At 35.8% G+C, this 23,017-nt stretch overlaps 1 protein-coding gene across 1 annotated transcript in view; it reads left to right on the forward strand.

Annotated features, from left to right (window-relative positions):
• Window positions 1–2,925: 2,925 nt before the first annotated feature.
• Window positions 2,926–23,017, forward strand: part of LOC106871134 (1,4-alpha-glucan-branching enzyme) — a 20,887-nt gene continuing 795 nt past the window's right edge. Inside the window, exons 1-16 of the mRNA XM_089354817.1 lie at window positions 2,926–3,022; window positions 3,578–3,927; window positions 8,133–8,302; window positions 9,680–9,795; window positions 10,550–10,669; window positions 11,639–11,783; window positions 12,281–12,371; window positions 12,777–12,986; window positions 13,383–13,498; window positions 14,792–14,919; window positions 15,151–15,249; window positions 17,349–17,631; window positions 18,908–19,089; window positions 19,413–19,546; window positions 21,969–22,086; window positions 22,930–23,017. The exon at window positions 22,930–23,017 is cut by the window's right edge and continues 795 nt beyond it. Of these exons, the coding sequence (XP_089210943.1) occupies window positions 3,821–3,927; window positions 8,133–8,302; window positions 9,680–9,795; window positions 10,550–10,669; window positions 11,639–11,783; window positions 12,281–12,371; window positions 12,777–12,986; window positions 13,383–13,498; window positions 14,792–14,919; window positions 15,151–15,249; window positions 17,349–17,631; window positions 18,908–19,089; window positions 19,413–19,546; window positions 21,969–22,086; window positions 22,930–22,977 (2,067 nt within the window). The 5' untranslated portion in view covers window positions 2,926–3,022; window positions 3,578–3,820 and the 3' untranslated portion in view covers window positions 22,978–23,017. The remainder of the gene's footprint in view (window positions 3,023–3,577; window positions 3,928–8,132; window positions 8,303–9,679; window positions 9,796–10,549; window positions 10,670–11,638; window positions 11,784–12,280; window positions 12,372–12,776; window positions 12,987–13,382; window positions 13,499–14,791; window positions 14,920–15,150; window positions 15,250–17,348; window positions 17,632–18,907; window positions 19,090–19,412; window positions 19,547–21,968; window positions 22,087–22,929) is intronic.

Here is a 23,017-nt window from a genome sequence, read left to right on the forward strand (position 1 = left end):
ACTTTGGACTTTGATGGACCTAAACAGTCTTCTTATGTTCAGTCAATATTTTGATCCTTTAAATGAAATGGAATCTTCTATGATTTATATTGAGACTGCTACCTCAAGCAATGTTGCTATGAGAAAATTGTTATGCCCAGGCATGGCTGTGTAGTTAAGTTTGCTTCCCAACTATGTTTCAATTTCACTACATGATACTTTGCATGTCTTTTACTTGAGCCATGAGTTAACCCAGTGGTCGCGATGAACTCCCTAGGGGTTGGTGAAGAATTACAGGGGGTCGGTGATAGCTTAGGGGTTGGCGTGCGAAAGACCAGCTCATCCAGATAAACTGCTTGAAATACTTAGTGCCATGCTCATTCTTCACATTGATGTTGTCAATTTCAATAAAAGATATTCCAGCAATATGTGCTTTTCACATTTTCTAACCATGAAAGCAATTTCATAAAAATTGAAACTTTAATACTGTTTACTCGTACACATAGTTTTAAATGTAAAAAGTGTGTCATCTTCAATAGAATTTCTTAATTTGTTGTACATGTATATTTTAGCTAACATTTAAAATATGGTATGGTAGGGTAGGGTATTAAGATATTTTAAATGAGGAGGATGGTCGATGTAGAAGTGGCTAAAGGGGATCAATGGTTGAAAAAGTTTGGTAACCCTTGAGCTAACCAAAACCATGTGAGTGGATTTGGTAAAAAAAAAAAAAAAACTGAAAAAGCCTATGTGTATGTGTGTTAGTATCTCTTTGTCTTGACATAACATGATAATAATAAACGAGTGTCACTCTCACATAAGGGATGTCATCCATTTCCAATCTTCTGTAAAAGCATGTCCTACCATGTTGAAATATTACCTTGCTTGTAAGATGAAGGTTGGTGAAGGAGAGCATTTGACTGGAGAAAATCTACCTCAATAAATTTCGTCCAAAGCATTCAAACATGGAAGAGTGGACATTAAAATCATGATGATGATGAATAATGTTTGTGTATGGACTTCTTTAAACACATGGACCTAAAGTGAAAAGAGAACCCAGAAATACGAGCTTATTAGAGAACTACTAATCCTCACGTTAATTTTTGTTATTCTTTGGCTTGTAAATTCTTCATCCATACAATGCAAGCTAATAAAGAAATTTCTGAGTAGCTACTTGACTGTCTCAGTATATCCACCAAATCTACCAACAAAGGAGTCACTATGTAGTTTCTCAATTTAAAAGTGGAATCTCCCACAATGTCTTAAAGATGGACACATTGCATCATGTAGTCCTAGATATACTACACTTAAAACAAATAAAGATAAGATCACAAGTTTGCTTGAAAGTAATTGACTTGGAACTAAACAACAAAAATCTCAGCAAATTACTAAAGGTGTTTAAATAGCAAATTGCACATTCAAAGTCCCAACTATCAGGATTGCAGTGCAAAGATCGAATAACAAAAATGGAGAAGACATGATAACAGCTTGAACATAAACTTAATGTTTAAGATAATATGCTGGTATATCACAGGCAATGTGGTTATGTTATAGTAAGACAACATCCTCCTCCTTTATTTTCCTAATGTTTAAGATATGCACACTAATCTCATAGATATCTTGTAACTGCAGCTTTGAACAGCATAACTTGTAAGTTGAAGCCTATAGGGTATTGTTCTGCTGTTCAACACCTGAATTAGATTTATATGGCAACAGGTATTGCTGTTTCATGGCAGTAAATTAACAGAGTTGTTAAAGCACCAGACAAAATACATTGTGGGATTTATTCTAATACCTTGGATTCTGAGTTCATACCCTGCTAAGATCAACTTTTCCTTTCATCCTTCCAGGGTTGATAAATTAAATATTGGTCAAAGCATAGTAGAGTATTGGATGGGATGCTTTGCAGTGTTTGTTCTGAGTTCAAGTCTCTCTGGACCCTTTATAGGCAGAGCTACCTTAGCAGCATTATAGGCCCCTGGACAAGTCACTACACTGAACCCTATAGTATTTATTTATTAACATCAAACCATATCATGCAAACTGGGCCCATGCCTTAAGATGGTTCTATATATGGGTGGTAGACTCAATCCATTGTCCAGTTTTTTGGGTGTCATTGGCTCACTCCACTCTATTACAAGCAGTCAGTCCTGGTTTCTGCCATAAAGATAGTATGCTCCCTCCTTGCCACTAGTTTCAAAGGTTTTGTCTGATTGTTGTCCTACTTTTAAGTTATTGTGCACATTTGTCATTCCATTACGGAGATTATCAGATCTGTCAGACAGACCGCCTTTTCCTCCTGACTAATGTAATAATAAAAAGTGAACGACTGATGATAAAGTGTAGAGGAACATCTTTTAGATACGTTGACTTGTCATACAGCTAGCTGGATGTTGGGTACTTTTAGCAGGGTTCACTCTATTGTAAGCATTCAAATCAGATTCTTTGGTCCTCCTATCTGCCAACGTTTATCATTCATACGTTTAGGTTGAGTATCAACTGCATTAATCTCACCAGTCTGGGAATTGAGGAAGGGACAGCAAAGGTAATGGGCACTGATTATACATTTTTTTAATATTTTGAACCGAAGTCCACGTTATTAATCAATAAATTATATTTCTGAGGAGAGAGAGAGAGAAAGGATAGTGTTCGTGATAGAATAATGTTCGACTACTAAGCCATAAACCTGTGGTATCCATTGTCACGTACGCTACAATGATATAATAGCCCAAATAATTCTTAAATGGTGCCACAGGGCCGAGCAGCACAAAACAGTGAGACGTCAGAGCATTATATTTGCCTGATTGTTGTTCTATTTTTAGGTTACGGTGCACGTTTGTACTCCGTCAGGGAGGTTATCAGATCTGCCAGACAGACTAACCTCAAAAATGCAACGCAAAGATAACGTTCTCAAGGATCCTTCAGCACAACAATGAGTTATAAGCTTCATATACATATACACTTAAAATTCCAGAGTACTGTGGAGTGACTAACTATTCATCATAAACTTCCATGTGCCAGAAACAGCTTATTAAATTAGCGGGTATGAAAATAAACCTATTGAATTACAGGGTTCTTTATTCTATGTGTCACACAGACGGGAAAGATTTTTTCCTCTCTCTGTAACTATGTCATAAATGCTAGTTGTGAGTACGGGAGGTGAAGTGGAATTTCTCTACCGATTTTTAACTACAAATAGTTGCATAGAGAGAGAGAAAGATAATTGATTGAGGACTAGTGTACATGTACTGCTGTACATATACACGCACATGTGTATGTACGTACACATACACAAACGTACATGATGAGACAAACAGTACCACGTGTAAACATGTATATATAAATAAATATACGCATGTATCAAAACGGCTGTACACATGGTAGCGGCGTGATAAAAGTGCAGAAAACGGTGACTTGGAAATTATGGTACTCTTTTAATAAATTGTCTGGGAACTTACGATACATTAAGCAATGTATAAGTTAATAATTTCATTATTATATTCTTTTTCAGAATTTTGTTCGGAGCTCACTTTATTTTAAAATATTCTTTTATTAGTATGCCTTTAGGTGTTTAAAATAATTACTTTCACCGTTTCAGATAAATGAAAGAAAACACGCCCACCCTCTTTAAATAGTTTCTTCTTAGTCTATCTCACAGAAAGGGCGGTTCTTCTCCCATGTTAGGAAATGAAGCCATATCTTGAAAGAATAAACAGAAATAAATAAATAAAAAAAGAAATGAGAAAATGAGATAAGAAAAAAAAAGAAGTCCGGTTTGCAGCGTTACTGACCTTGACCGTTTTAGATTGGTGCCATCAGGACGTAGTTCTCTTGTGAAGCTATGGCACGAGGACAGGGTGAACAAGGCACTAAAATCGATTTCAAATTTGAACGACTCTTTGAATATGACTCTTACCTTAAGGGCTATGAAACTGAAATAAAAAGGAGGTGAGTTTTCTTATTTATTTTCCTTTAGTAGATTCCGTTTTTTCTTGTTTCTATGGCCGTTTATGTGTGTATTTATTAAAAAAAAACAAAAAAAAACAAAGCTGTTGCGGAATTTAGTTTACAATTGAGACTTACATTGTTAATCTATAATCAAAAATAAATTGAGTGCAACGTAATTCTTTAGGGGTCTACAACTGCTATAAATATGTTCAGAACGAAATAATAGATATGAACTGGTCTAAATTGGTGTATCGGTACAAGGGTATCTATCCGTTTTGAGAAATGCCCTTCATCGGAGACTTTATTAATATTTTTCATTTTTGTTATTTGCTTTTGGTTCGCCGTATCGGTTATATCTGGTGTCCATTTGTAGCCGAAAAACCTTATTTGTTTTGGGTTTTTTTAAGGTCAAGGTTATGTACAGGGACACCAACAGTATTCTGTCTGTGCCAAATATTTTTGTTGGGATAGCTTTTCCTTCAGATTTCGGGAAAATTGGCAACTGGTATGATCTTTAACTGAATGACTAGTTGCACCATTTTATAGCATTTAATAATAACATTAAAATCAAAAGTCGTCCTTCGATGTCCTTGTTTCAGTTTTCAAATATCGATTTCTTACATTACTACAAAATCTTGCGACGTAAATAAAGTGAAATAGTCACAGGTAGGAATCGAAATCAGAGCGTGAACTCTGTTCACTTGGAGTTGGCAGAAAATCGATCGTTCTTTTGCAGTAAAAGAAATGAGATTGTGCTACTTTTATACCTTTCCTAATAACATTAGTTTACATGAATGAAGCTAAATGGCTACAACCTTGAATCACACAAAACATCGTGAACTCTGCCGGTCGAAATTTTTATCATCTTGCTATTATACATTTTTTTACTTATCGTTATTAATTCTCCCTCTCCTACCATTTTTGCTTTGTTATCATAAGTTGAAATGTGATCAAATAGAATTTAGAAAACTTTATGATCTCTCACGGACATTCTGTAATAATTAGATGTTTACTCTGTATTATGATAAATGTCATAGTGACCTAATGTGGGTGTGTGTGGACGAAGACATGGCTGAAAGGTTAAGAAGTGTTTCGCAAAAATGAGGTCCTGGGTTCTGTCTCGCCGCTTGACATCTTCACTGATCGTCTTTTTTATATATATTTATTTATTTTCTCTCTCTCTCTTATATATATATATATATATATATATATATATATATATACTTTATTTAAAAGCAGCAGAAATATAACAAAAGACTGTTACTCAGAGTTTCACGTTCCCGTTCATCGGACAGTTTTGTTAGAAATGGGAAAGGAATGACTGCGCATTTTATGTACTTACTCCGATATATATATATATATATATATATATATATATAAATCTTCAGTCTGAACATTGTAAATGAAATAGTGTAGAAGTATGTCGCATGGATTGTACCTAGTTCAAAGACTCAATTTTGTGAGATTGATTCTGTCTGATAATTATGTTAAGAGTACCCGTGTCTTTTGAATACTCAACAACTAACATGTTCATTTAACGAGTGGTCACATCAGTTGATTGAACAACCACTGAATGCTCATCGTCGAAATTGACGGAGAATCCTTCACGGTTATATGTTAGGTTTATTCTCAACGTATCAAATCTCCGACTCGGGGTTCCGCTTCGCAACTAGTAACGCTCTATTTACGGTCAATTTTTACCAACTCGTCCCCACGCTTTTCACTAAACAATAGGCACCCCTAAAACATTTTAGGGGTAAGCATAATACCGTTTCAAGACATGGGCACACAGGGCAGTTGCTCAGGGCCTCACATGTCTAAGGGTCCAATTCTGATCTATTTATGCTTTGTTTACTCAGTATATATTATAGGGCCTGTAATGTTGTTAAGGCGGCCCTAGGTGAGCATAAATATCACATTTCACTAAAAGCCCTTAAACATTTAAATGAGTTATTTCTATTAAAAAACACCACGCAAAATTGATTGTATTTTGTTCATTCAACAACCGTTTGATTTTCTTATTAACTATCATTCTATTTTGACATTTATCAAAACTTTCAATGATTTATAACCTGCTTGATTGACTGTTTGTCAGAATTTTCTTTTAACAATTCTTGCATAATTAAATAGAGTATATCAGTGATGTAATTTCCATGTGAACGTCAAACAGGAGTCTGCACTTAGCTGCTTATTCAATCAGAAATAACAGCTAAATCATACTTTATCGTATTTAAAATTAAAAAAAAAAAAACACTGTGAATGATATATTATATACATTATGTCTGAATAAAAAAAGAAAAAATGTCGAGTAATTTATATAGTCTCAAAACTTGTTTAGTGATGTTGCCAAATTTCCATCCCCAAATTAACTAACATTTATAAAGTAGCGGCGTCATGTTTTGTCTTAATATCTGAGATGCATTAAGGCGACGAGCTGGCAGAAAGGTTAGCACGCCGGGCGAAATGCTTAGTGGTATTTCATCTGTCTTTATGTTCAGAGTTCAAATTCTACCGAGGTCGACTTTGCCTTTCATCCTTTTGGGGTCGATAAATTAAGTACCAATTGCGTACTGGGGTCGAACTAATCGACTGGGCCCCATCACCCCAAATTTCGGGCCTTGTGCCTAGAGCAGAAAAGAATACCTGAGATGCATTGTTAACTAATTGTACTTTCGTGATGATATATTTTAAAATATCTAAATCTACAATTACAAGATGTATGACCTAGTGGTTAAGATTCCGAATTAACGATCGTAGTGGAAGAAAGGAATTATCGAATGTATGCAACGCGAGCAAAAGCAGTCTGCTTTAATACTTCAGTTTATGTCGAGGAAAAAATGAGTCACCTGAAGAATATATTCTTGAATAGCAAATAGCCAGACCATCATATCTAGACTCACAGCCATTCTCAGGTGGTGAATAAATGTTAAACAAAACTCAATGTCTCTGCCTTACTGCGAGGGTCTGTCTAAGAAAATTTAGGGAATCTGGAAGTTCATTGTCGTCGTCGTCATGATGATGATGATGATGATCATCATCATCATCTTTGTTTTCATGTTCACTCTTTCATGCTTACATGGGTCAGATGGAATTTGTTGAGACAAATTCTCTGTGGTCTGATACTGTTCTTGTCATCAACCCTAACCTGTTTCAAGTAAAGTAACATTTCCCCATGGCTGGATATATTTTCATGGAAGTTTGTAAATGAAAGACATCACTTGTACGATAATGACACTCATTTACAACAATCATGCGATGGCAAGACGAGACACCAACTCATTGCACACACAAATCATCATCATCATCAACATTGAATGTCTGTTTTCCATGCTGGCATAAGTTGGAAGGCTCGATAGGAACTGGCAAGGCCAGGAGCAACACCAAGTTCCATAGTCTGTTTCAACTTGGTTTTTACGGCTGGATGTTCTTCCTGATGCCAACCACTTTACACAGTGTACTGGGTGCTTTTTACGTGGCACCAACACCCACACTTATGCTTTTTACATGATACTTTGGCTTTAGGATTTCAGTTCTGTTGTGGTGGGTGGGTCTTCTTGAGTACAGCAGTGTGTCACACATCTTGGTCTTCTATCATCTTCTTTGTAAGGGTCAGTGTTTTGAAATCGATTTTCAATACTTCATCCTTTGCACTAACGTAGGGGGTGGTCCGCTCTGGGCAGCACTTTTCGCCCTGTTGTAGGTTGTTGCTGTAGGCAGTATGTGTTTTTTTGTGGGGTCCGGGGGCGGCAAATGGAAGGGCCACCCCAAGTGACACACACTCTAGCTACGTTAGTGATCTTATGTCTTTCTGGGTCTCCCTTTTTCGCAACTTTCCTCCACTGCAAGTGATCAGTACTTCTTTATGCATATAGATACATACATGATAGGCTTCTTTCAGTTTCCATCTACCAAATCTTCTCACAAGGCTTTGGTCAGCTCTTTAGCTCAGAGCTTTAGGAGAAGACACTTGCCCAAGGTACTATTCTGTGGGATTGAACTTAGAACCAAGTAGTTGGGAAGCGAGCTAACAACCACACAACCAGCCATAAAATAATGCCTGAATCAATGTTCATTCATAACTATGCTAGCATTGAGATATGGACTTAAAAAACAAACAAACTGAATGATGTAAATGAATGTGATGCCTCTGTTCATCCATACTAATTTGTACATAGCTAATAAACTGATTCTTTTGAAATTATCAGGGCTAAAATCCTTCAAGAAACAGTTGAAGGAATATCTAAAAATGAAGGAAGCCTTGATGAATTTGGTTTAGGATTCAAAAAATATGGAGTCCACGTTAAAGATGACAACAGTGTTGAATGGCTCGAATGGGCTCCAGGGGCAAAAGGAATGTATTTACGTGGTGAATTTAGTAAGTATACGACTTTATTTATTTACCTTTTGCCTGCTCCCTTCTCAATCAAAACTTGCTAAATATGCTTGGGTTCCACCCAACATTATAGCCTTTAACATTTCGGTACATTTAGTATTGTTCAGGACGTATTTGTCTGGCTCATATCTCCAACCAAAGTTAGTTTGTGTATGTGTGTGAGTTATGCTGCAGACATGGCTGTGCGGTTAGGATGTTCATGTGGCTTCAGGTTCAGTCCCACCGCACTGCATGCTCACTTGGGCATATGTCTACGACTATAATCTTGGGCCAACTGATGACTTATAAGTGGACTTGGTAGATGAAAACTGTATGGGAACTCTGAATGTGTGTGTGTGTGTGTGTGTGTGTATGTACAGGGGCTTTCCTATAAGTAGGTTATCTCCCTTGGCTAGGCGGCGCTCCATGTAGACAATTAAACTTACGCAGACTATCCACGCTATTGTTATTGTTTTACGTCTTATCATGGATATAAAGCAGCTCGATGATTCAGCTATCGAAGTACTTACTGTGCCTGAGTTAAAGAAATATTTAAGATTATATGGACAGTATGTTACTGGAAGAAAGGCGGACTTGACTGAAAGGTTGAAAGGTATAAAAATTCTGTCGATGAAGAATGTCAACAAAGTAAATTCATCGGACGATAAGTCTGAAGTATCGGACGATACTTCAGACAGGAATAAGCAGAAGCTTATATCTCCTCTCGGTGAAGTATTGCCTGATCCCAATTTGCTTTCAGCAACCATTCACTGATTTGGCCATGAGCATGATGAGGTGTAGAAGAGGTAGGGACAGTCACACTATAAAGTCTAATAATTAGAGGAATATTAGATTCAATGCTGTAAATTTATTTTTTAATCAAACACACACACACACACACACACACACACACACACACACACATATATATATATATATATATATATATATATGTGTATATATATATAAAAATAAGAGGAATGACCAGCAAAAGTGGACTCCTATATGCTAGAAATAGATGCAGAATCGGCATCTATTTCTAGCATATAGGAGTCCACTTTTGCTGGTCATTCGTCGTATTTTTGTATGTAATATAATTTTAATCTTCGGATTTTTTTAATATGCTAGCCCACTGGTTCTAATTGATTAATATCAATTTCTACCCTTATTAATAATATATATATATATATATATATATATATATATATATCACCCTGAAGATCAGGTCTGTCTTATGTGTGGTGTTCCCATGACACGCTAAATTAATATAACTAACCATTACCTCTACACCATTGCTCTACAAAACCAACTGCCTGTCTATCATCGTCTCGTTACTCAGAAATCAATAAAGCTATTTTTTATTTTATTTTTCTCCAAAAGATGACTGGAATAGACACGCATACAAGTTTAAAAAATTGGAGTATGGCCGCTGGAAGTTGGTTATTCCTCCAACATTAGATGGTAAATGTGCCATTGAACACAAAAGCAAAGTGAAAGTAAAGTATTAGAATATATTTATATTTTTATTTGTTTATTGAATTTTTGCTTTTTAATTTTGAATTCTGCTCTTTCTTTCCATATCTGGGGTGGCTTGTATGGGTAGACAGAGAGTCTGTGAATGCCCATCAAAAATGGACTTTACTTGTTTTGGGGTTGTTATAAGAATATATATACTTATTTATTGAATTTTTGCCTTCTAGTTTTTGAGTTCCTCTCTCCTTGTGTGGGAAGGCTTGTTAGGTTGACAAAAAAAAAATCTGTGGATGCCCGTCAGAAAATGGACTATACTTGTTTTGGAGTTAGTATGAGAGTGTCAAGTGGTGGTGGGGAGACAAACACAGACAGAAAAACACACACACACACACATGACAGGCTTCTTTCAGTTTCTGTCAACCAAATCCACTCACAAGACTTTGGTCTGCCTGAGGCTATAGTAAAAAAAACACTTGCCTAAGGTACCACGCAGAAGGATTGAACTTGGAACCATGTGGTTTGGGAAGCAAGCTTCTTACCACATCATCACACTTGCACCTCTACACAGCCACGCTTACACCTAGATTAATTATAAATTGTTTCTACAGCTGTTTCAACTCTATGAACCATCTGTAAAATTTCTGCTTTTTTACCATTCTAAAAATAGACGTATTATATAACAGAGTGTGTTTCAGATATTGTTAGATGTTATAGATTTGAAATTGTTCATCTGATTTTATTCTATCTTTTCTTACTCTTTTCTGTTTTTCCTTTCAGTTGGTCATTGAGAAAGAAAATGGCGACTTTGTTGACCGTCTCAGTCCTTGGGCAACTTATGTGGTCCGAGACAAACAGCTAGTATTTGACCAAGTTTTATGGAACCCTCCCACTCATGAGGTAAATCAAACTACAAACAATTTGCATATAGTACATCTACGTTTAGCTTATATTTGTCAGTGCAGCATATATGATAGCTTATTGTGTTGTTATTTGATTGTTGTGTGTGTTGTTATTTGAACTGAGAGAACAGGCTTATTTGAAGGAGAGAACACTTTAGTTTTGACAAACAAGCTCTCAAGTCCTAGTGACATTATAAAATGCTCCCAGTTCATACTGTAAAATGATTGATGACAAGAAGGTGACAAGTCATCTGATCCATGACAGCCTGGAAAAGTAGACATAAAATTAGGATGATATAATAAACTTTCGCATCTGGTATTAAATATTGTTGTGTTGTGACCCCCTTCGGTCATAATGACCATGAGATTGCACTTAGAAAGTTACCCTCCGAGGAACAAGACTGGACAAGGTTGTTTATGGAAAATCAGCAGTTGCCCATGCATACCAGCCCCCCCTCCACTCCACCAATGTTATCCAAGGGAAAGGCAAAGGCCGATACAGCTTGGCACCAGTGACGTCACAGCTCATTTATTAATGTGCAAGTGGCTGAGCACTCCACAGACATGTGTACCCTTAATGTAGTTCTTGGGGAGATTCAGTGTGACACAGAGTGTGACAAGGCTGGCCCTTTGAATTACAGGTACAACAGAAACAGGAAGAAAGAGTGAGAGAAAGTTGTGGTGAAAGAATACAGCAGGGTTCACCACCACCCCCTATATACGGCACTTTTAATTCTGTAATGCAAAATGAAAAATTAAGCACATTGGAATAAAAAAAAATTCTATATATAGGTGCAGACGTAGCTGTGTAGTTTCAGATTCAGTGTTCTGTTCAGAAGGAATGTTGGCCTTCCCACCTCGCCAATGGGGTGACATCTGATTGTCTGATGAATACAATGATACAGTGATGTTAGTCTAACGAATGTAATTTCTTTCAGCTTACAAAGGCTTTTGTTTTTGTTTTTAGAAATACGCATTTAAGCATCCAAATCCTCCTAAACCAAACAGGCTCCGCATTTATGAGGCACATGTTGGCATTTCATCATGGGAAGGTAAAGTCGCAAGCTACAAGTGGTTCACCTATGAGATAATACCCAGAATTGTAAATCTTGGTAAGTTTTACAAACACGTGCATTGTCTACCTTAACCTCGCTTCATCCATTTATATATATATATTACAAAATAATAATCAGGTACTCAGATGTCTGGATGGTTGTATATTTACAGATTTTTATTCATATGTCACATGTTTTATAAATTAGCGCTTTCACCTAGTCTTGTAGGTTTATCAAATTTTGAGAGAAATTAGTCTTGTAGGTTTTTCAAATTTTTCAAAATTTATACCTTCACACTTTATATTATTGTATTAATTTTTACTGTCCTATTTATAATTTTGATTTTTAAATTAATATTTTTATGATGAATGTTTCTTTATATGATATATTATATATTATTAAAATTATTAAGATTTTAGATTAAAATCTTAGATAAATATTGATATGGTATATGCCCCACAGCATGGTTTTGGACGGGTTCTTGGTCGACTGAGTTGTAGAGTGGTGGTTCGTCTCTAAATTAGTTATATATTTGTGATTGGTTTTGCTTTCAGGTTATAATTCAATCCAATTAATGGCAGTCATGGAACATTCATATTATGCTTCCTTTGGTTACCAAGTAACAAGTTTCTTTGCTATCTCAAGGTTTGTACTCTTTCCATTTTCTTTTCTTTCTTAACCCTTTTGTTGCCATATTTCTGTTGAGATGCTCTGTCTGTATTTCTTTCAATTAATTTTAAATATAACAGTGGGACTGAATCCGGAACCATGTGGTTGGTAAGCAAGCTACTTACCACACAGCCACTCCTGCCTATGTTAAATAATAATGATGATCATGTTAATTGATTGTAATAATTTACTGATACTTTTTTTACTACTTCCAAAAGGATGCATGGCAAAGTTGATCTTAGTAGGATTTTAAATTCAGAACTTAAATGGAAGTAACTGAATACTGCAATGCTATAATATACTTTCGGGTTTTCTTTTTTTTTTTTTTTCCGCATTTCATGTTGAATTCTTTGAATATAAAACTTTAATTTCTTCACACAGTCGCTATGGCACACCAGAAGAACTAAAAGAGTTGATAGACGTAGCACATTTTCATGGATTGGCTGTGTACCTTGATATTGTTCACAGCCATGCATCAAAGAACACGGAAGATGGTCTAAACGGTTTTGATGGTACTGCGTCTTGCTACTTTCATGACAATGGTCGAGGTTACCATAGTCTTTGGGATTCTCGACTCTTCAATTATTCAGAGTAAGTATTTAAAGCTGATGGCTTCTTTCAAATTTTTACAAAAAAATTCTTCAAATTGGCCTTGAAGAATTTTTAGTCAAATGTATCAACCCAGTACTTCCTTTTTATAAGCCTGTTACTTATTCTATCAATCTCTTTAGCTGAACCACTAAGTTACAAGGATGTAAACACACCAGCACCGATTGTCAAGCGGTGGTGAGGGGACAAACACAAAGACACACACATACATATACATATATATATGACGTGCTTCTCTCAGTTTCCTTCTACCAAATCCACTCACAAGGTGTGTGTGTATATCTATATATATATATATATATATATATAATATACATATATATATATATATATAAAATGCTCACTTGGCTTTGTTAATGCTTACTTGCTTTTTTGTAGGTATGAAGTCCTGCGGTTTCTTATATCCAACTTAAGATGGTGGGTTGAAGAATATCACTTTGATGGTTTTCGTTTTGATGGTATCACATCAATGTTGTATCACACTCATGGAATAGGTTGGTACTCTGTGTTTAATGTTTCATTCCTCTGATTGAATGTTTATTTAATCTTTTTTCTTTGCATCATTGTCATCATTGTCATTGTCGTCATCATCATCATTATCAAGTCAGCGAGCTGGCAGAATAGTTAAATTGGGCAAAATGCTTTGCACCATTTCTTCTGGCTAGACATTCTGAGCACTGGGTCAAAGTAATCTTCTAGCCCGCTCCCACACAATTTCAGGCCTTGTACCTGTAATAGAAAGAATTATTGTTATTATCATTATTATTATTATTAACATCATGCCCAGAAGGAATGAGCAGCATGGCAAGGGAATTTCATCATATTTACACAAAACTGTTTGATTAAATATTCTTCTCTTTCCTTTTCTTTTTGCCAGTTGTAAAATTAATGATGTCATTCCATCATAGTGGGAACGCAGGTTGCCCACGTTCAAACTTTTGAATTTGAATTTCTATGTATCACTTTTCATTTTCAACTCAACAAAGACAGGCAAGCTATCGTAAACCAATAAAATATCTATTGCAATTGCATCGTGCTCTTTATATTCTCCATTTACCTTTGTGGGGAATTACATCAATCTTTTTAAAAATATTATTATTATTATTATTATTATTATTACTGCTGCTGGCAGAATCATTAGCATACTGGGCAACATGCTTAGCAGCTTTTTATCCATCTTTACATTCAGGGTTCAAATTCTGCCAAGGTCAACTTTACTTTTCATCTTTTCAAGTTCAATAAAATAAGTACCAGTTGAACATTGGGGTCAGTGTAATTGACTCATGTCCTCACCCAAACTTACTGGCCTTGTGCCAAAATTTGAAACCATTATTATTATTATTATTATTATTATTAAGTGATGAGCTTTCAAAATTCTTAGCTTGCCAGACAAAGTGCTTGATGGTATCTCATCTATCTTTACATTCTGAGTTCAAATTCTAATAAGATTGACTTTGCCTTTTATCTTTCTGGGGTCAATGAAATAAATATCAGTTGATCACTGGGGATCAATGTAATCGATTAGCTTCTCCCTCAAAATTCCTTATCTTGTGCTTAGAGTAGAAGGGATTATTATTATTATTTTTATTATTATTATTACCTCTGCCTTAGCGAAGGCAGGAGTATTATTTTCAGTCATGTTTGTTTATTTGCCAGTTCTCAGTCAAATCGTCCAACCCATGCTAGCATGGAAAGCAGACGTTAAACGATGATGATGATGATGATGATATATATATATAATATATATAAATATTTATATATTTTTCAAACTTCTATTTTTTTCTTAGGTCATGGATTTTCAGGTCACTACGATGAATATTTTGGTTTGAACACTGATACAGAATCTCTGAACTATTTAACCCTAGCCAATTATATACTCCACCAGACATATCCTTTTATGATCACCATTGCAGAGGTTTGTTACACTAATGTTTTAATCATACATATTTTAATCTTGGCGCTTCTGATTTGGCAGAGGTGAAATGATCCTCACATAGATGAAAACATAATGGATCATGAGTTCAAAATCCACTATTGACTGTAATTTGTTGTACTTCAAGGCAGAACACGTTGTTCTATAATTCTCTTTATTCTCAGTTTTTCTCATTCGTTTGTCTTATGTACTGTTAATTTTCTTTCCATCCAGGAAGTATCTGGAATGCCTGGTCTTTGCAGGCCTGTAGAAGAAGGCGGCAATGGTTTTGACTACAGATTAGCTATGGCTATACCAGACATGTGGATTAAGGTAAGATTAAGTAGAATATAAATAATATAGTCAGTCTATGTTGTATCAGCTATATTTACTTAATTATTTATTTCTTTATTGCCCACTGGGGTACTAAACATAAAGGGGACAGACAAAGGGATTAAGTCAATTACATCAACCTCAGTGCATAACTAGTACTTATTTAATGGACCCTGAAAGGATGAAAGGTAAAGTTGATCTCGGCAGAATTTGAACTCAGAACGTAACAGCAGAAGAAATACTGCTAAGCATTTTGCCCAGCGTGCTAATGATTATGCCAGCTCATCACTCTATATTTACTTAATTATTGTTTCCCCATAATGGATTTTATGAACATTAATAGGATCAGTTATAGGTTTCCACTAGTTCGTTTCATTTCTGGTAGGAAGAGTACCAAAATATTATCTGTGCAACTTGGGTGGAATAAATACCACAAGGTATTACTGTTTCATGCACCAATTTATTGGTTTTTATTTCCAATACATAGAAACACACACACGCATGGGTGCGTGCACACACACACTCTCTCTGTCTCTGTCTCTCTTTCTCTCTCTCTGCCTATCAATCTATCTATCTGTGTGTCTGTGTTTTTGTCTCTCTCTCTTACATTCACACACATACACATGTTCACATATGTGCCCCTTTCTGAGATGACAGATAATTTGAATGAGATTAATCTGTTATTTTTAATTAGTCAGGTAATTATACATATATATAGAGAGAGGCCCCTTTTTCTAGCTTGCTTGCGTATTAATGGTTTCTTAAATATACAGTTAAGTTTTGTATGAAAAATGAACTGTTAATTAAATTGTGATAATTATTACTGCTGTTTAATTCTAGCTCTCTATGTTCTGGGTTGTTCAAATCACACTGAGGTCAACTTTGCCTTTCATCCCTCCAGGGTCGATAAAATAAAGTACCCATCAGTACTTGAGTAGTACTTAATTTTGTCAATCTTGAAAGGATAAAAGGCAAAGTTGACTTTGTAGGATTTGAGCTCAAAATGTGAAAAGTCAGAAAACTTATTGTAAGGTGCGCTAACCCACCTCTTTTGTTATGTAGTATAATAAAAATGTAATACAATAACACTAAGTATAGAATTATATTTACTGAGCTGTGAGAAACTGAGTTAGTTTTCATAGCTGACAAAGTAGAATGTTGCAGAAATCCATGTATGAAATGATCCAATGACATCACTCACAGCCCAAAATAAAATGTGTATTTACCAGTGGTGTCTCGTGTATAGGCACTGAGGTACTGCAGCACCCCCTATTTCCACTCGATATTAATAGATTAACATTCAATATAATGAGTCCGTTTTTCTTTAATTCTTTCTTTATACTTGTACATTATAATAATCCTTAAGCTTTATGTCAGTAGCCATCCCCTAGTTTATGAAAAAAATACAAAAATCCTCCTATAGGACTGTGTGCTTCACAGTTCCAGCGACGTGGTGTTTTGCTGTTGTGCACATGCTCATTTGTCTGCGATAGGAAGCTTTACACTAGGGAGAGAGAGTACTGCGTGAATAACAGTACCTACCCTAGTGTCCTGTGAAAGGTGGTGTTCTTTTTTGACTCTGTGTGTGTGTTGCGCTTGAAAATGTGTTTCTATTCTCGAATGTGATAAAGTGTAGAATTAGATTATTATCCTGCTTCCAGCTTCAGTGTTGCTGCGCCAGGATTTGAAAAATAGGACACATTTCCCCCCTTATTTTGTGATTTAGGGGGGATTTTTGAAAACAAGGGGAAATTCACAGCGGTGTTCAATGAACAAATTAAAACACACTACCCAGCAGTGGTTAAAACATGAACCGATCAAGTTTATGTATAAATTTTCTTTTTATTTGTTTGTTTCTTGTTACACAATATTAAAACAATGGCTAAAAATTTTCTGAAGCAGCACCCGCACTAATTTTATCTATGAGCTGCCACTGGTATTTACATAAGTCTAGGTGGAGAATTTTCTCTTAGGACTATTTCTGCAGTGATAGGTCTTGTCACATCCAATTACACTTGGACATGTTAAACATGACTTTACATGAATATATTATTTTCAATGCTGTTTTGTGTGACGTCATTATTTTTTGCTTCTTTCAGCTCTTGAAAACACAAAGTGATGAAGATTGGAATATTGGTAGCATCATTCACAATCTCACAAATATGCGTTATGGAGAGAAAAACATAGCATATACAGAGAGTCATGATCAGGCACTGGTTGGAGACAAAACCATTGCTTTTTGGTTGATGGATAAAGAGATGTATACATCTATGTCTGTTATGTCTCCACCTAATCTGACCATTGACAGAGGCATTGCACTGCATAAGATGATCCGACTCATTACAATTGGGCTTGGCGGTCAAGGATATCTTAATTTCATGGGTAAGTTTACCTCCAGCATTTTTTTTTCCAGTTACTGAATTTGGTTACACCACTAATAGTTTATTGTTCATGAAATAGTTATCTTTGGTGTTAGTAAAGCTCTTTGACCAGGTCTTTCATTTCAGATATGATAAAATTCTGGTCAAGTTACCTGTCTATATCACCTATTTGTGAGACTCCCAAACACAAACTTCCCCTTAGGTTACTCATTGAAACATGTTATGGTTCTCTTTCGTTCTTTCTTTGTTTTCTCTTTCAGCATAGTCAAACTTAAAGTTTCAAAGTTTAGCAGCTGAACTGGTAAAAGCCCACAACATCATCTCCCAATTTTCCTAGGTCGTGTGGAGTGCAGTGACTAGAGGAGACGTGTACTATCCAGTTTGATGTCTAGCTTGTTTTATTAAGTATACTCCAGAAGTTTTGGTAATGATTTCCACCAGATTGATGTATATACTTACCATTTGATCTTTTTACACTTAGGAAGACCACCCCAACTGATTGGAGTGGGGTTAATAATCAACACACTACAACTCCTTACCCACAGACATGCTTTCTTTTTTCTCTGCTTTTTTTTTTTTTTTTTTTTTTTTTTGACTACTCTAAGACAGTCATGAGAGGTAATCATATCTACTACTCATGGCCGTTTGATCTCAATTTACATTCATTCAAGCACTGCTGTTGTCCCAGATGGTGTTATCTATCCTTTTCTTGTAACCCCTTTTGCCTTCACTCTCCCACCCACTAGTCCCCAAACATCAGCCCTCTGTGATTCTCTCCCGACTCATATTTTACCTATGGCTATTGTTTAAGAGGAATACTGGTTTCAAATTTTGGCTCCACACTATCAGTCAATTAAATCGATCCCACTACTCAACTGATATTTATTTTATAGACCCTGAAAGGATGAAAGGCAAAGAAGTCGACCTTGACAGAATTTGAACTCAGAGCACAAAACAGATTGTTGTGTGCTAACGATTCTATTAATCACAGACTAGTGTGAAAAAGACAATGACAGTAAGAAGAGTCAAATATTTCAACCAAAGAGATTTGAAGAGCAGAGTAAGTGAAATGGCTCACTTGGAAAACAAAACTGCTTGAACATTTTGCTCCCTAATTGAGTATAAGCTTTTTGATAGTTTACTATCCATACTGCAGTGCAGGTACATTTTAATAGAAGGTGATAAAGTTTAGCTGAAGAATTCTTATGTGTTTAGGTGAAAGTTTTGTTCGTATATTTCCAACATGTTTTTTTTTTTTTTTTTTTCAATTTTTGTAGGTAATGAATTTGGCCATCCAGAATGGTTAGACTTCCCCCGTGAAGGAAATTCTGAGAGTTACCATTATGCTAGGCGCCAGTGGAATTTAGTTGATAATGACTTGTTGAAATATAAATTTCTGAACAATTTTGATGCAGCAATGTTAAAACTTGAAGAAAAATACAGCTGGCTTAATGATTTTGTAAGTTCCAAGTTTGCTGAAGATTTCAGTATTTTCATTTTCATTTATTTTTAAACATAAAACTACAAAGCAGGAGTTCAATAATAATCATACAGTCAGTTGAGAACCAGACTGAGCGGGTTGTTTTGTAGGGTCCAAAAATGTTTGGTACATTAGTATTTTGAATTTAGATTTTGCCTTGGTTGACTCTACTTTTTATCATCTATCCAGAATTATGTGTTCCAGTTGATATGATCAACAGAATAGCCTGCTTGTGAAATTAATGTGCAAGTGTATGTATTTATTTATTTATTCTGAACCTAACATTTCTCTTTCCTTTGTAGAATTATATCAGCCTGAAGCATGAGACAGACAAAGTGATTGTGTTTGAAAGGACCGACAAACTGGTGTTTGTTTTCAACTTTCATTCTGCCAACAGCTATACCGATTATAAAATTGGTGTGAATAATCCTGGAAAGTATCCTTTTGTTTTCTGTATATACATTCTAATGGATCTCCCTTCTTTTGTCTAATTTTTGTTGACAGTTTGTCATTTCTATGATTTCTACATTTGATTTGTTTTCAGGAATAGCAAATTTTGTCAGGAGAGTTAATTGTTTGGCATATCATTATCATCATCATAATGCCCACTTCTCCATGCTAGCATGGGTCAGATGAAATTGGTTGAGGCAGATTTTCTATGGTTAGATGCCGTTCCTGTTATTAATGCCTATCTTTTTCCAAGTAAATTAACATTTCTCCATGACCAGACATGTCTAGGAAGATTGCAAACAAAGGATGCAGCTTACATGATAGTGATGCTTGTTTGCAACTCTCATGCATTAAGACACAGAGACAGTAACACACTCACATGTATGTATAAATATATATGATGGGCTTCTTTTCAGTTTCCATCTACCAAATCCACTTGTAAAGCTTTTGGTAAAGCTTTTGTTGATCTGGAGCTATAATAGAAGACACTTGCCCAAAATGTCATGCAATAAGACTGAACCCAAAACCATGTAGTTAGGAGGCAAATTTATTTCAGTACAGCAATGCTTACACCTATGTTAACGTAACTGAGCATTTTTTTGTTTATAACATCCCATATGTAGGCAATTTGTTCGTTTTGATATTTTACAGATTTAGAAATTTGTGCATTTGATCATTTCTTGTTGGTTAGAAATTTATCTGTCTGAGAACTCAAATATTTGGACAGTTTACAGTTTAAATCCCTTTGACATTTGGATCATTAGTACTTACTATGTTTGAATTGTTTAGTGAATGATGGAGGTATGAGACCAAACCGCTTGGAGGAACACAGGTCATTATAGTTTTTTTCTGACAAATTAATGGTTTCAATCAATTGCATGTTTTCTTTACAAATGAACAAATCACATTTCTAAATTGTCAGAAGAGCTGAAGATTGTCTTAGCATCATGCAGTGAGACTTTGTTAGTTGCTAACCTATTATCTATTTAAAACTGCATATGACTATGTGTGTCCACATAGATTATGTCTCCAGTCTGAAACCCCACTCTTGTCCTGAATATCAATCTACTGGAAGCTGTCCAAAGACATGCAACCAGAGGAATACCTTATGTCAGTCACATACCATATCTTGAATATCTTGCCTCTCTAAACATTGACCTTTAGGAAAGTGGTTATACACCATTAGGTGTACACCTGCTTTCCTATATTAAATTCGGAATAACAACGAAACGCAGAACTCTGAACTATCAACACAACAATATTTATTTATGGGTGAAATAGGCAGCCTTAAACTGGTTGCTGAGACGCCGGAATGTTGTTGTGAGCTGTCCCCAGAGTTGGATTGTTGGAGAGACAGCTTGGTACGACCACGCTCAATGAGAGAGCTCTGTAGGACCTGTGTTGCCTCTTCGCAGGCTGACGAGAAAAGAGAATTAAAAAAAGCGGGAACGCTTAGATGTTGAACTCCACGCATGCGTGGATAAAAACGCAGCAATGGCGACCGTACCTTGGCACCAAATGACGTCACTACAGACCTATTCAAGTTTTGATGTCAAGCAGCTGAACTGGTAGGAATCTACATGATTATCTCCCAACTTTCCAACAACTTCTGCCACCTTTTAGGATTCCAACATCTATCACTCATTGATATGTTTATAAAATCAAAATGCAGTTCATCACCCATGACTTTCAGAAACGTTTTTTCAAACTCAGAATTGTCAACATATGGAATAAACTATCTGTTTCAGTTATTAACTTTCAGGACACTACTCTTGTCAGTTGTTTGGCAACAGTCCTCTGAGATCAGTTAATGAATTTTTGTGATGTTTTCATTCATTTGGGAGGTTGACGGTGGCCCTGAATGAGGTTGGTCTTCAAGCAACAAGTTTCTATTCCTAAAATGCGAAAGTCACTCGTAAACTTGTTTTGCTCATGGCAGCATTCTTGTAGCATGACAACTGTTTTGGTCACTGGTTTTCCCAGCAGAAAACAGAATTTCATGGAAGCATACTGTTCCTTTGTTTCAGCCATCGCAAAAATCAACAACCAGGAGAGAAGAACTGCAGAATAAACATGCTCCACATAGCAGTACGACCTCAGCCGCCACTGCCGATGGACAAACTGATGCCTGAAGGCTGCATCAAGTGACTTCTAGTGACAGAAGCCCAGACTTCAATGGGCTTGTCCCACAGAGAACATCTCCAGTTAGAGTTGGGTACCCCCTTGTAAACCAGGCAAAATATTTTGGCTGGATACGGCTAGTTTAAATGCTAAAGGGTTAAAGCTCTTTTACCATTCACTTTTCTGTGTACTTCTACATATCGACCTAGCACCTTAATAAAAGCTATCAGTTTGTCTTTTGCCTTTTTTTTTTGTTTCTGTTCTTTTGTTCCTTAACAAGTTAACAGGTATCGAATTGCTCTTGACACAGATGTTGAGGAATTTGGGGGCCACAAGAGATTAGATCACAATACTGTATTCAGTACTTCTGAGGGAAGCCATCACAATCGAAAGTATCATTTATTTGTAAGTTATCAATGTTTGCAAATCCTACTTTTTCACCGCCTCTCTCTTTTCTCTTTTGATTCCTTCAGCATTTTTACTCCATTTATACAGCCCATTCTTCTTGTGTGAATGCCAACTTGCTACAAAACATTTTGAGCAAAACAGAAAAACAGCATGACAAACCCAGTTGAAAATCAGAATGGAAATTATTTTAAAATGGGAATAACATGAACAAAAAGCAACAAGATTGGGAAGTTGCTTCTATGCAGTTGCTCAAAATGCTAGAAATAGCAGCAATAACTCATCCAAATCATACCCTATCACTTTCATCATTGTTTTTAACATCCACTTTTCCATGCTTGCATATGTCAGATGTAATTTGTTGAGGCAGATTTTCAATGGCGGGTTGCCTTTCCTGTTGCCAACCCTCACCACCTTTCAAGTACGCATGGTGTCTTGACAAGAATACACTTAAACACATACCCTCCCCCACATATATTTTTATATATATCTTGTATTGTCCTTATTCTTATTATAGAAATCATTTAATTTTTTATTATTTAAAGCAGATATAATTTGTACAATATGTGTGTGTGTGGTGGGCTTCTTTCAGTTTCTGTCTACTCACAAGCCTTTTGGAGGCCTAGGGCTATAGTGGGAGACACTTGCCCAAGGTGACACTTAGTGGAACTGAACCTGAGATCACATGGTTGGAAAGCAAGTTTCTCAACCACACAACTATGCCTCTATTTAAAAAAATGAATATTAAATATTATTGATGATTGATTAATTTAATTAATTTATATATATATTTTTTCTTCTGTAATCATGTTATATATTATCCTATTTTTTTTAATGTTACAGGTTTATATTCCTAGCCGTTGTGCTTTTGTTCTGGAAAGAATTGATTGAGTAATTAGTCTGCTGGAAACAGACAGTCGAGCTGCTGAGT

The sequence above is a fragment of the Octopus bimaculoides genome, chromosome 7, assembly GCF_046866305.1.
Source record: "Octopus bimaculoides isolate indiv1 chromosome 7, ASM4686630v1, whole genome shotgun sequence".
In the NCBI taxonomy this organism is placed as follows: Eukaryota; Metazoa; Mollusca; class Cephalopoda; order Octopoda; family Octopodidae; genus Octopus; species Octopus bimaculoides.